Below are 14,107 nucleotides of genomic sequence, written 5' to 3'. Positions count from 1 at the left end.
ATTTATAACAGTGACTTATCTTTGACTTAAAAACAAAAAAGCAAGATTTTTTTTTTTTGAGCCTGGTCCTGATTTTGTGGTTTGATTTTAAATTCTGGTCAGCTCTGTCTTGAGGCAAGTATACTACAGAAAATTAAATTAACTGAGCTATATATTTCAATACTTTTGGGATTTCAGAGATGCTGCCTATGGAAGTTGCAATTTCTACATTACACTTCTCGACTGTTTTCATGCAGTAAAGAAGGTAAGTGATTCGTAGGATGCGCCCAGTGTTGAGTTGGAAAACTACAGTTCCCAGGAAGTCTAGGCCTTCCACAAAGATCTTCCAAGATGTGTATGATGTCAGTGATACCCCATTTCCCCACTAATGTTAGAATGATGCCAAACCAGAAAAGTTTTTCTGAATCTGAGTGTTTCTCTGAATGAGTTGGGAGAAAAGCCACTTGAACAACAGAGGACAATAAGAGATAGTTACATAATTAGGTGCTAAATCCAGACTTGCTTTGAGTGTGTTGTGATTTCAAAGAAAAAGTAAATAGATTACTGGTTTCCAAGTTCTCTTTGATTTGTGTATTTTATGTGTCCAATCAATATCCACCAATCCTAATTACAATGGACATTTCTAGAACACAGTAACTGATACAAACACTTCGTTTTGTATCTTCAAGCATTCAATTTTTAGTTCAACAGAAGAATTTGTATAGCCCATTAGTTTGTTACTAGGTTTCATATAAGACTAAGTAGGGCACCACTGCTTTGTCAAGGCTATTTAAAAATAACTCCTGTGTTTTATAACCAGGGCTGCCTGCTGTCTTTGACTCCTAGGGGCACCTTTCATGTCATGGTCCCCTGGAGTTCTGTGACGCAGCAGACTCTGGTTATAACACTCACTCCCTCAGGTATGTGTCTTGAATGTCAGGGCAGCACAAGAAACAAGAATTGCAAATCAGTTGCCCATGGATCAAATAGGCCTTCAACAACATCTCAAGTTTTATGTGACTTGTATTTTCAGAGGCAAAAGGAACCTGGGTTTACTTTCTTGTGTAATGAAACACGGTGGCTTTCTGAGAATTTTGAGAACTAAGTTGTATACAAATTCAGAGATTAACTAGTATACCTTTTGCCTAGTATTAGGCAACAAGGTATGGAACTTAATGTTTTTTGGGGTTTGAGTCCAGTGACTGATGGAACTGGTCGGGTTTGTTGCCATAGGCTTTGAGGCAGCTCCATCAGGCCTCAGGTTAGGCAGGTAACGTGCAGAAGGAGTGCTCAAGAGATGGAGGGAGAGCAAATGTAAATGAACCCCTTCCAATTGCAGTTACAGTTCCTGCCAGATGGGCCCCTAGGAACTGTTAATGTAGGCAGGCATACTTGTCCTGATCCTAGGGCTCCCTTCTGTCCTTTAAAAGGAGAGGTGAAAAACTTAGAGAGCCTTAGAAATGGTCAACTGTAACATTCTATAGAGGTTTCCATTGTTATTTCTCAGCTTAGGTTTTTTTTTTTTTTTTTATCAGATATTACATCCAAAGTCTAATTAATTAGCAGGAACTATAGGCCAAGATTGCTTTTCTCACTCTATAATCTTATTCGGCAGCTTCTGATTTCCAGTTTAAACATTTTTTTGTTGGTAGCTGATTTGGAATATTACTACATATATAAAACATTTATAAATATAATTGTGACTTAATTTTAATGAGGCTTCTAATAGGCTCTCCTTATGAATAGAAATTGCCTATAAACTACATTTTACTGTATCATTCTGTTAGGAACATCTCTATTTCAAATGGCATGATATATATTGAGTGTTTTGAATTCAAAGAAATATAATTCATCACGGTCTTGGAATTAGAATTTAAATAGCTATATTTTTAAAAATGGGGCTTTTTGTTTGGTATTGTAGCCTTATATTTCATTCGTATTTCAGTAGGTTAAATTTTGAAAGCTGAGTTTATAGAGTCACCCCTTATGAACCAAGAATACCTTACTGATCAAGAATTCTTGCTTATGCACAGAGATGGAAAGTACAGCATAGAGAATGTAGTCAGTAGTAGTGTATAATAACATTGTATGGTGACCGCTGGTGACTACATTTATTGTGGTGAGCACTGAGTAATGTGTAGAATTGTCAAATCATTATGTTGGACACCTGAAACTAATAAAACATTGTATGTCAACTGTACTTCAATTAAAAAAAAATTCTTGCTTACATACTGCTTGGCTCGAGGATCATCGAGCAGGGACAGTGCTTCTCAGGGGCCACCAGCTCATCTTTGTCTCAGAAAGTAGATACTCTACTTATTTTGCTTAGTATGATCTGCCCACTGCAACTCAGAGTGAGGCCACAGAACAGAAATCATACGGTTTTTCTTTTTATTGAAAGAAGAATTTTCTCAAAATTTTGAATTTTGTAGTATCAGGAACATTTAATCTTTTAATTCAAATTCAAAAGAATTTGAAAGTGAAAATATTTACAAAGTGGTGGGATTTGCTTAAGATAAGCTAACCTATAGTTTCTTCTTCTTTTAAATTTATTTAGGGATCATTGCTTGGGCATTATATTTGAAGGCTGAGTGGTGTTCATCTACTAAATTTAGTAGGATTACTTTGAAAACTTGGTTATTTAGCTCTGCATGGATAGGATGACTGATGAAGGAAAGTTAAAAAAATCAAATCTCATTAAAATAAATACTGTTATAACTAATTTTCCAGATAATGGAAACACTTAAAACACATAGTCCACCTTCTTTGAAAACTAGTCAGTGGAACAAAATCTAAATATAATAATATTCTTTTGGGGTATCTCCTGAAGTTTTTAGTTAGGAAATTGGATTGGAAATTGTTTTCTTATTTACATCTTTATTCTTAAAAGCTTTCCTTTGGATTTTAGGCAATGCAGTATGACTTCCTTAATTTCAACTCATTTAACCTTGATGAATATGAACACTATGAAGTAAGTTTTCAAGGATATCACTTTTAACTCCTTTATTCATGTTTTACTTACAGAGATAATATTCTTTTTTAAAGAAGTGAACAATTTAGATGTGTATAGAGTAAAAAAAATTTCAAGTCTTTATCCTCTTACCCCCAGTTCTGCAGTTCCAGTTCTTAGTGGTGATTTCTGCATTTGATGCATCTTCTCAGAATGCATGAATGTGCTTATGGGCATTTTTCTTTAATTTTTTTTTTTTTTTTAGTATTGATGATTTTCATATAGTGAGTAAATGAGGAAATCATAAAACCCTTAGCATAGGATCTGATGAGATGAATAAATAGTCATCATACATCTAATTACCTCTGGAAAATATGTTTTTATCATAACCTTTTGTTTGTATGAAGTCAAGACACTATTGGTTGCAAGTTACAGAAAGTAAATAGAAATGGCTTAAATAAAAAAGGAAAATTTATTGACTTACATAAATAAAAAGTCCAGGAGCAGGTGGAACTTCATGCATGACCAGATTAATGTACTCCAGTACTTACCAGAAATTGGGCTTAAGCTCCCCAGTAGTGATAGAGATGGCAACCAGCAGCTTTGATTTATTCGCTCAGCAAACTCATCAGAAAAGACTCAAAGGTTCCTTATTGGCCTGCCTTAGATGTGTCCCCAGCCCTAAACCAGACTGTGGTTCTGATGAGGGTGGTTGGTGGGTGGGCCATCTCGGTAGTTGGAGTGGAGTGCTGGGATCAGCCTCATCAAGCCACACAGACAAGGAGAGAGAGAAGAAAGTCCAGGAAGGCAAAGCAATAGATGTCCTCCACATTTTCGAATGTAGTGTATTTGTTTTTTAAAGAATAAGTAATTTGGTTCTACCATTCTACCCTTTAAAGAGTAAGATGCTATGCTAACGGTCTCTTCCCCAAGAATACCTGTGGAATCTTGTCTTTTTGTCCTACTCTGGTTATCTTGAGCAGACATTCTCACTCATAATGGAGGGATTCCACAGACAGCACCTCATGCAGCAGTATCTGGAATCCTCGGATGACTGTCCTTTCACAATCGATTGCTAGAGTAACTATTATTTTAAACTGTTAGGTAAAACTGAACTGTTTTATTAGTTACGATTAGTCACTACTGTGACGTACAAAGATCTAAAGCATAGCTCAAGATTGATTCATTTGGCCAACTGTTTCTTCTCTGTAATAGGAGTACATTTCTGAAGTACAATGTATATTTAATTTGCATCTTAAACTAGTAAATATAACTTAATACCATTATTTTTGTGCTTGTCCTCATAAAATTAAACTAAAATAAAATATACTTTCTCTTTTTAGGCAACTAAAACTAGTAAGAATGCCAGTTGGTGTCCTTCAGTGGAGCAGAGTGATGTCTTTATATGTTACTAAGGAGTAATATAGGTGCTAATTAGTTTCCCTCTCACTAATGCAGAAATTGCAATGTTGTGGAGAGTAGCAGGGTTGCCCACAAAAGCTGTTTACTTTCAGTGAAACTGCATTGAGACACAAGGAACTGTTTAGGTAGCTACAGACCATGGGTCTGTATTTAAAATTTTGGATTAGTGTCTTTCATTGATTCCATGATGCCCATTTTTTCCCATTTTAACTTCTCTGAATTCAGGATCCATCTTAAAATCTGTGATGTCTGCGATTCAATGAAATCTAATCACAGGATTCTCATTAAAAACTCCAGATTTCTGGTTTCATTTCAAAATTGGAATATCTGGGCACGTTCTCATTCCTACTTAGGCCTTTTAGTATGGAACATGGTCTCATTAATTTCCCTTCACTGATAATTAAGTCAAGTAAATTGGATTTGGATTTCCTGACTGGCCAGCAGATATTCAGGCAGCAGTTTATTTTTCCTTGTTCTTGGGTGCACATATGTTATGTATACCCCAATTGTAAAGCTAATTGATCTTGTTTTTATTGCTAGTTCTCTCCTTCTCCACTATCAAGTGTCTTCTACTTCCTGCTTAAGTCTTTGTATATCCATTTCTATTATTGTTAAAGTTTAGCTATATTTATCTTACAATAATTGTTATGGTAACTTAGTTGAAAGGACTTAACAGGAAGTAAAGTGTTTTAAATTTCAGTCTATATTCATGTTTTTTCCTAGAGATCTACTGTGATCTTACTGTACTTGTAATTTCAAATTTCCTGGTGCAGATTTCTCATTGACCCTCTTACTAAATAGCTAACAAAATGATGGAAGTGTGTCTCTCTAGAAGTAAGGTGTAAATATGGAGAAATCAAGAATTTTGTTTTTTTCCCTTTGTTGAAGGAGTCAAGATTGCTCATGTTGGAAGCCAATTAGTCATTCAGGAAAATAGGGAAGTTTCTGGATTCCCTCATAGTAAAACAACTTTGCTTTCTTATTAAGTAGCAGCAACCATATGAGAATTTACGTGGATAAAATAACCAAAATACTTAGGTATATTTTAGGTAGCAGCAGTCAGCTCTATTTTCCAAAGGCTGACTACCCTAGAAAACAAATACTGTTCTAAGAACAGTGATTAGGACCAGGGGAAGTTAACTAACTCTTCTCTGGGAATATTCATAGGAGGCTAAATTTTAGTTTCCTGTCTCCTGGTCATTTATAAACAGTTTTTGTGCTAAAGAAAATGGATTTGAAGTCCTTCAGACACTCAGTATTGAGAAGGGATGTGGACAGGAGATGAAGTCTAAAAATGAATTGTACTGATCTTCCATTTGCAGAAAGCAGAAAATGGAGATTTAAATTGGATAATACCAGACCGATTTATTGCCTTCTGTGGACCTCATTCAAGAACCAGACTTGAAAGTGGTATGTGAAACTAGGGAACCTAGTACAGTTTTGTTATTAAAAGAAGTATCCATCCTATATTTTTCCTTTGAAAGAGGCCAAAGAGTTAAACCACGCTTGTCTGTCTTAATTATTTAAATATACGTGGTCATTTTAGTACATCATTCTGCCTGGCTTTTAACTTCTTAAATTACTGCTTTTCCAGTTATAATCAAATTGGTGTTCAATCCTAGTCCAGATACTCTTTCCACCCATTTACAGGTAAAATTGTTATCCATTGTTTTTTTTTTCTGCACTTGACAGCATCTGGTGAATTTCTCTATGTAGGTTACCACCAACATTCTCCAGAGGCTTATATTCCATATTTTAAGAATCACAACGTTACTACCGTTATTCGTCTGAATAAAAGGATGTATGATGCCAAACGCTTTACGAATGCTGGTTTCGATCACTACGATCTTTTTTTTGCGGATGGCAGCACCCCTACTGATGCCATCGTCAAAGAATTTCTGGATATTTGTGAAAATGCGGAGGGCGCCATTGCAGTACATTGTAAAGGTATGTTTCCAGGGCTGGTTAAAGAATGGTGGACGTGCATGTATGTATGTTTAGAAACACACCATGCCCATTTAGATTATATGCCAGGACACGTGAAGCTGCCTTTCTTGTTGTTTTTTGTAAGTTGCTTTTTTCTTAAAACCACTTTATTGAGGTATGATTGACATTAAAAAGCTGTGCATATACAGAATGCTTTTAAAACCCTAATTTCATATGAAAAGTATAATCTAAATTATATTCATTGGTAACCCTACAAAACCTTAATCACACTGAAATGCATTCATTTAGGGGTGCCAGGGTGGCTCAGTCGGTTAAGCGTCCAACTCTTGGTTTCGGCTCAAGTTACGATCTCAGGGTCGTGAGATCGAGTCATATGTCAGGCTCGTGCTCAGCAGGGAGTCTGCTTGAGATTCTCTCCCTCTCCCTCTGCCTCTCCCCTTGCTTTCTCACATGTGCGCTTTCTCTCTCTCTCTCTCTCTCTCTCTCTAAAATAAGTGAATAAAATCTTAAAGAAAAAAAGATATGCATTCATTTATTCCTCGAATACCTATTCCAGGGCCTTTTGTTTGATATGTTCTAAAATATGTCAGTGAGCAGAGCAGACTCCGAGAGCTTGTCTTTGTGGAGCTTTTATTCTAACAAGTTGCTATGTTTTCAGCAGCTAAAGCAGTGCTTTGGCACTTAATAAGTATTTATTGAATGAATGATTGTGTAATAATAATTGTATGATGTACTAGGGTTTATTTAACTTCTCCCACATTTAATAATGGAAAAAAGCAACCAGATAGAGGATCAGTCAGGAAATAGGAAATAGAGGATTTGAACAACACAATAAACCAACTAGAAATAACAGACACACTCAGAACACTGCCCCCAACAAGGGAATACACATTTGTCTCGAGTACACAGAGGCCATGGTGGTAATGGCTGCACAGCAATGAATTGGTTAATGCCACTGAAATGTACCCTTAAAATGGTTAAAATGATCTCCAGACTCCGACCGTAAAGAAACCTAGATTTTTGAATTACTGGGCAAAGAATTTGAAACAGCTGATTTAAAAATGCACAGTGAGCTAAAAGGAAACACAGAAATAAAACCAGGAAAATGATGCATGAACAAAAATGGTAAACTTTATGTCATGTATATTTTACCACAATTTAAAAGAATAAATAAATCCAACACTGGTTATAATTTTTTAAATTATAATAAGCAGTTGAGGTTATTCTCACCCTCATTCAGGGTGGTTCTGCGCCCCCCAGCAGACATTTGGCAATGTCTGAAGACATTTTTTTCGTTTTCACAAATTGGTGGGAGGATGCTACTGGTCTCTGGTGGGAAGAGACCAGTGCTGCTCTTAAATAGCCCACAGGGCACAGGACAGCACTCACGCTGGCCCCAAATGTCAATAGTGCTGAGGTTGAGAAACCCTGAGGTTGACTGGTGGCCAGTTAAAAACCTGAAGAGGATTTGATATGACTGGATCTTTGTTTTGGAAGAAAACTGATGGCTGTGTAAAGCTTGGATTTTAGGGAGTATTAATTTGCTTGGGGGACCACAGCAGAGTACCACAGACTGTGTGGCTTAAACAAAAATTATTGTTTCACAGTTTCGGAGGCTAGAAATCTAAGATGAAGACGCTGGTAAGGTTGATTTCTAGTGAGGCGTCTTCCTGGATTGCAGGCAGCTGCCTTCTTTTTGTCCTCTGTATACACTCAACTCCTGATGTGCCTTCCTCTTCTGCTAAGGACACTAGTTCTATTGGATTTGGGGCTTTCCCCACGTGACCTTATTTAACCTTAATTACCTCCATAAGGCCTTTTTCCCAGAGATAGTCACAGTGGGAGTTACGACTTTAACGTGGATTTTTGGAGAGGCAGGGAGCAGGGGACACAGTTCAGTCCATAACATTGTGTTCTCTGGTTACCCAATATTTCCTGTCCTCGTATGACAGCCCATCCCAACAGCCTCCAAAGACTTAATCCATTCCAAAATCAGTTCCAGGTCCAAAGTCTCATCTAAATATCCTCTAAGATAATGGATGACACTACAGGTACAGTTCTTCCTGAGACAGAATTCTTCCCCAGCTGTGAACTGTGGAACCTGGCAAGTGAAGCACGTCTAGAATACAATAGTGGGACACCCACAGGGTAGGCGTTCCCATTCCAAATGAGAGAAATCAGGAAGAAGAAAGGTCTGAACGGTCCCAAGCAACTCCAAAACCTGGCAAGGCAAATGCTAATAGATCTTCAGGCTCAGAATGGACGATCTGGTTCATTCCCTGTTACGCAGGCCCATGTGGGCAGCAGCCGTGCCCTGGAGGTTGTGGGCAGGAGCAGCCTGGCCCACGGACCACAGAGCTGGCCCTACCATTTGAAACCCAGGACTAGACAGCCTTGTCCCTGGGCTTACGGTGGCAGTGGCAGCCTTGTTGGTCCCTTGGGGTTATGCTTCCCTTTTCTTGAAGGAGGAGGCATGTTTCCAGTGAGATATTTCTGTTAGTCCTATTAGAATCCCAGAAACCTGAAAGCCTTCCTTTATTTCATCCTGTGTGTATCTCCGTGAGTTCAGACTGCTTGGTATAATCAATCCCAACACTGTTTTTGGCTTCTGCTGAGATGGCTGATTAGATCCATAGGTAATCACTTTATGGAGTGGATCATTGACCATACCCTTGGTGTTCTTTCCAGAACACACTTTCTCACTGTTTGCAATATGGATGGGCCTAGAATTTTTTAAATGTTTAGTTTCTGTTTTGCTTAACGATTCCTTCTTCAGTTCATCTGTCTTCCTCACGTTTTACTATCATAAGGAGAAACCAGGCTGTACTTCCATACTTTGCTTATAAAGCTCCTTTGCTAAATATCCAAGGTTGTCACTTACAAGTTCTACCTTCCATAAAGCACTAAAACAATTTAGTCAGGTTTTTTTTTTCCTTCCATTTTCTAACAAGGATTGCCTTTCTTCTGGTTTCCAATAACATATTCTTCATTCCCATCTGAGTCAGAATCAGAATCACCATTAACACCCATATTCCTTACCAACAGCCCCTTTAAGGCGGTCTAAGTTTTTTCTAACATTGTGCCTTAAAACTTCCAGACTTCTACAGTTCCAACTCCAGAGCTCCTTCCCATTTTTATATATGTTACAGTAGCACACCATTTCGCAGTACCAAAATCTGTCTTAAGTCAGGGTTTTCTAGAGAAATTAGAACCAATGGGATGTAGATATAAAGAGATGTATTATAAAGAACTGGCTCATGTGAATATGGAGGCTGACAAGTACAAAATCTGTCATGTGAGTTGGCAGGCTAGAGACCCAGGAGAGCCGATGGTGCAGCTTAAATCTGAAAGCAGGCTGTTGGAGAATTCTCTCTAGCTTGGGGAAGCCAGTCTTGTTGTTCTCTTCAGACCATCAGCTGATTGGATGAGGCCCACCCACATTATGGAGGGTAATCTGCTTAGTCACAGATCTAAATATCAGTCTCCTCCAAATACACCTGCCAGGCTGACATACAAAATTAACCATCACAGGAGGTAAAGATCATAGTGTAGATGAGAGTAAAGGAGGACAGCAGGAATAGAGTTAAAAAAGAAACCCATGTGAAAATGGGAATAAAAGTAGAGTAGAAAAAACTGTTGGATGAGGGGGAAAATGTAAAAGTTTAAGCCCGTGAGTTTGGAAAGATGGTGGTACCGTTAATGGAAAACCCAGAGTAGAAAACAGTGCACTTAGTGAGAATCATTGCTTGGAAAAAGTGCTTTTCACTGTTGACTACTCTCTGGGGGATGTTAGCAATCTCCATGTCCAGGCTGTATCCCATACCAATTATATCAGAATTCTGGCGGTGAGACCCAGTATTTTTTAACACTCTTCAGGAGATTACTGTGTGCATCCAAACTTGAGAACCACTGTTGAGGGACGCAGAATCATGGGAAGCCTTCTAAAACATTGTACCTGCCCAACACAGTTCTGGAATCCATGAGACCAGGTCCCTTTGGCTTGTTTCTTTCTCTAGCTGGCCTTGGACGAACAGGCACTCTGATAGCTTGCTACATCATGAAGCATTATAGGATGACAGCAGCTGAGACCATCGCTTGGGTCAGAATCTGCAGGCCTGGCTCAGTGATCGGACCACAGCAACAATTTTTGGTGATGTAAGTAGACAGAGAACTTTGGTAATTCCTCAGGGAACACATGGGTCTGGAAAATGATGGGAAGTAGGATTTTTCTTAGTCTCCAGTAACAACAGATAGTCTGTAGGAGAGAGTCGTTTGCATGTGTCTTTCTGAAAAAGCTGTATTTTGATGTTATTTAAATGCTCTAGGAAACAGGCAAGCCTCTGGTTGGACGGTGACTATTTTCGTCAAAAGTTAAGGGGTCAGGAGAATGGAAAACACAGAGCAGCTGTCTCAAAACTCCTCTTGGCTGTTGATGACATTTCAATCAATGGGGTCGAGAATCAAGACAAGCAAGAACCCGAACTGGTAATCGAACCATCCCCATCACGCTGTTGCCATTGTTTTCATTGCTGTTGAGGACCTTATAGGGCATGGGGAAAATTGTAGATAAAAATAATAAAGCACATTTTGAGGGATTATCGTCACACATTTTTTTTTTAATACTTATAGCCCACTCTAGGAACTTTTTACTCAGAATAGTTAAAATAAGGTCATATGTTCATAAAACTGAAATTGTTTGTTTACTCACTAGGCACTGGAAAAAAGAGGTATGTGAAGTAAGCTCTTTAGATGGACCTAGTGACGCTTCCCCGTGGGCCCCGCTGCCCCACCTTCCCATTTTGCAGCAGCTGATTTAGGGAACCAGTTGTTCTCAAATGGAAAACTTTAAAGAATCAGAGTTTAGGGAGTAGTGGTACTATAGTGAGTGGTGGTAAGTGGATTGTGAAATTTTAAAAAGAATGTTTTCATTATTGAAAACCCATTATGCCTCCTCACAGTCAGTATGTTTTATAACAAGAGTGCTGTTGGGTTCTGTGTCTGTAAAGTCAACATTTGGTTGTCTTGAAATGCAACCTGTAGCTTTATTTTGAAAGCAGCAAAATTTTTTAGAGTTCAGCAGTTTATTTGTATGTGTCTATATGGATAAATGTAGCTGCTATGCTTTACTGCCTTAAGAAGTCCAACTTAAGTCACTAGCTCAGTGTTTCTTTACTTACACAGTACAGTGATGATGACGAAATCCATGGAGTGACACAAGGTGATAGACTGCGGGCCCTGAAAAGCAGAAGACAGTCAAAAACAAACGCTATTCCCCTCACGTGAGTCTGGTTTCCTTTGTGTGGTTGCTGTTATTTAATATGTATATGAAGTCCTTCATGAGCATTTTTTCCTGTACGTTTTTCTCCATGGTCACATGCCCATTATGCCACTTCGCAATGGTTATTTACATTATTTAGAATCGAGGGGTGTTGCCCAGGAAGCTCTTGGCTGTCCTTTATCTCCGTCTTCTGTTGTAACCTCACCGGCCTGTGTACATAGGAAAGCAGTATTGGGAATGCTTTTTCTCCATGGATAAGCACCACGTGACATCCTCAGGAGAGTGGCAGCAGAGGTAAACCACAGAATAACACATTTGTCCATCGTTACTGAAATTGTGAATGTCCTTAAATTCACTACCATATTATAGACAGTTTGTTTGGATATGGTAGAATTTAATCAGTGATGACATGTGGCTTACTGTCCTATTATTTTAGGGCAATAATGAACTAGATTAAATGATAATTTTGTATTAATTTTTTGTTTGAGGAGTTACTTTCAAGTTACAGAAGAAGGTTTAGTATGGGGATAGGAAGTTTTATAGTTAGTATGTGTATGCCCACCTGTACTTGATTATGTAAGTGCTAGTTGGGATTCAACCTCATGGAACATCTAGGATCATTAGAAAAATATGTAGAATTTAAAGACTTGGCCATTGTACTTTTTTCTAGTATATTCTTTAGTATATGCTTTCATTTATGCTGTTGGATTCCTTCCTTGTAGTAACCTTCCTTTTCAATGTGGGGTACCACATTTCTGGTTATGTTCTTTTTTTTTTTCTCTTTTTTGGGGGGGTGGTGGGGAGGGAGAGAGAGCGTCTTAAGCAGGCTCCATGCCCAGTGTGGAGCCCAGCACAAGGCTCAGTCTCATGGCCCTGAGATCATGACCTGAGCTGAAATCAAGCATCAGACGCTTAACCGACTGAGCCGCCCAGGCGCCCCTCCAGTTACAGTTTTTTGGTTTTTTTTTTTTTTTTTTTTTTTGGTGATGGAGACATGTCATTTTGTTCAGTAATCATCTGTAATATGGTAAGGACCTAATGACATCATAAATGTTCATGGCAGAGAAGAACAGGCCTTCTTTTTAATTAACAGTGGTTCTTCACTGGCACCTCCTTGTTATCTAAAGTTCCAAAGTAGAATTACACAGAAGGCATGTGTCTTCATGGGCCCCTGCCGTGGAACGTTCTTAAAAGACCCACGGAAAAGGATGAAGTTATAAAGGGCTGTGTGAATGAGAAGTGTCAGTACGGATGATAGGCATTCACTAAGCCTTCTCAACAGTGTGGTCGTGGTGGTGCAGCACTTAACTGAGAAAGCTTTAAGAGTGGTGCATTTTATGTCCTTTATTTAACTCCAAATGCCATTTTGATTTTAATTTCATAAGTCTTCATCTAAGGCCTTCATGGTTCTTTTTATTTAGAAATATTGTAGTCCCTTCAGATCATCCTTCTGAGGCCAGAGGAGGCATGATAGGGGTAGGTGCTTCCCTAGAGCAGTGCTCAAACTTCACCGTGCGTTTGAGTCTCCTGGGAGCTTGTCAGAATGCAGGTTATGGTTTTGGGCCTGGGGTGTGGTCTGTGACTGCAAGCTGCCAGGCATCGCACGCACTGCTGGTCCGGGGCTTTGAGTCGCAAGCCCTAGGAAATGGGTGATTTGTGGGTTGCTTTTAGTTGTGCCCAGGTTTTTTGTTTTGTTTTTATGAATCTGCAGCATCAGTTTATTTCTCAAAAGCTTCTGATGAAAAGTCAAGTTGGGAGTTGTGATGGGAATTCTGCTTAGTCAAAAGTTCCTGTTATAAATAGGGCTTATAGGAAATTTCCTTCAGCAACTCTGAGTCTGCTACCTTGTGAATATGTGTTCCAGAGAGTTCACGTCAGTTGCTGCCCTTTTCTACAGATGAGACGATAAAAGTCTCTTTCATAGCTGATGAGGTTTGTGGCAATATAAAATAAAACAATGAATGAAGCCTAAAATTCTAAATATTGTTGGAAACCAGAAGGCGACACTAGATGTGATCACATTCACCTTGGTGTGTGAGGTGTCCCGGGGTGAAAGCTGAGTGGTCAGTGCTGGCTGAAGGGGAGACCAGCCTCCGCTATCACTTGTTACGGAGTTACACCCCACCTTACCCCCAGAAGGACATTGGCCCTTTTCTCTGAAGCATTTGGCGTAAGTTCTCAACCAAGGAAAATGGTGAAAGTTAAAAAAAATAATAAAGCAAAGTTAAAAAAAAATAAAGCACTAGTTCAAGATCCCTTTAGTTGTAATTGTAATCTTAAAACCAGTAGAATAGCTCCCAAGCTGTCCCCCTCCCATACACAAAATTAAACTTTTAGGCCACACTTTTAAAGGAAAAAACAAAATGCTAAAATCCTCTTAAGCTCTTAAGTGTAAAACCCTGGGGAATTTTAGATTACTCTGGGTAGATTTCCCTACCTCCTCCTCTACAACATTTTACTTATCCCTTCCTCTGCTTTTTCAGACCCTCCTTGCTGTTGGAATCCTCTCTTTTGCTCTTATGTGTAGTTCT

The 14,107-nt window shown here is 38.7% G+C and overlaps 1 protein-coding gene across 12 annotated transcripts in view; it reads left to right on the top strand.

Annotated features, from left to right (window-relative positions):
* CDC14B (cell division cycle 14B) overlaps nt 1–14,107 on the top strand; it is a 106,997-nt gene that overhangs the window by 77,394 nt on the left and 15,496 nt on the right. For 11 of the 12 annotated variants that reach the window (XM_032392859.1, XM_032392856.1, XM_032392857.1 and 8 more), the window contains 7 exons: nt 178–244; nt 2,888–2,950; nt 5,674–5,761; nt 6,068–6,298; nt 10,315–10,453; nt 10,624–10,783; nt 11,480–11,577. In XM_032392859.1, coding sequence (XP_032248750.1) covers nt 178–244; nt 2,888–2,950; nt 5,674–5,761; nt 6,068–6,298; nt 10,315–10,453; nt 10,624–10,783; nt 11,480–11,577 — 846 coding nt within the window. The remainder of the gene's footprint in view (nt 1–177; nt 245–2,887; nt 2,951–5,673; nt 5,762–6,067; nt 6,299–10,314; nt 10,454–10,623; nt 10,784–11,479; nt 11,578–14,107) is intronic. The other variant, XM_032392855.1, reaches the window with a different exon arrangement.

Source organism: Phoca vitulina, unplaced genomic scaffold, assembly GCF_004348235.1.
Source record: "Phoca vitulina isolate PV1807 unplaced genomic scaffold, GSC_HSeal_1.0 scaffold70, whole genome shotgun sequence".
Lineage (NCBI taxonomy): Eukaryota > Metazoa > Chordata > Mammalia > Carnivora > Phocidae > Phoca > Phoca vitulina.
This window is presented reverse-complemented; position numbering and strand designations above follow the sequence as displayed.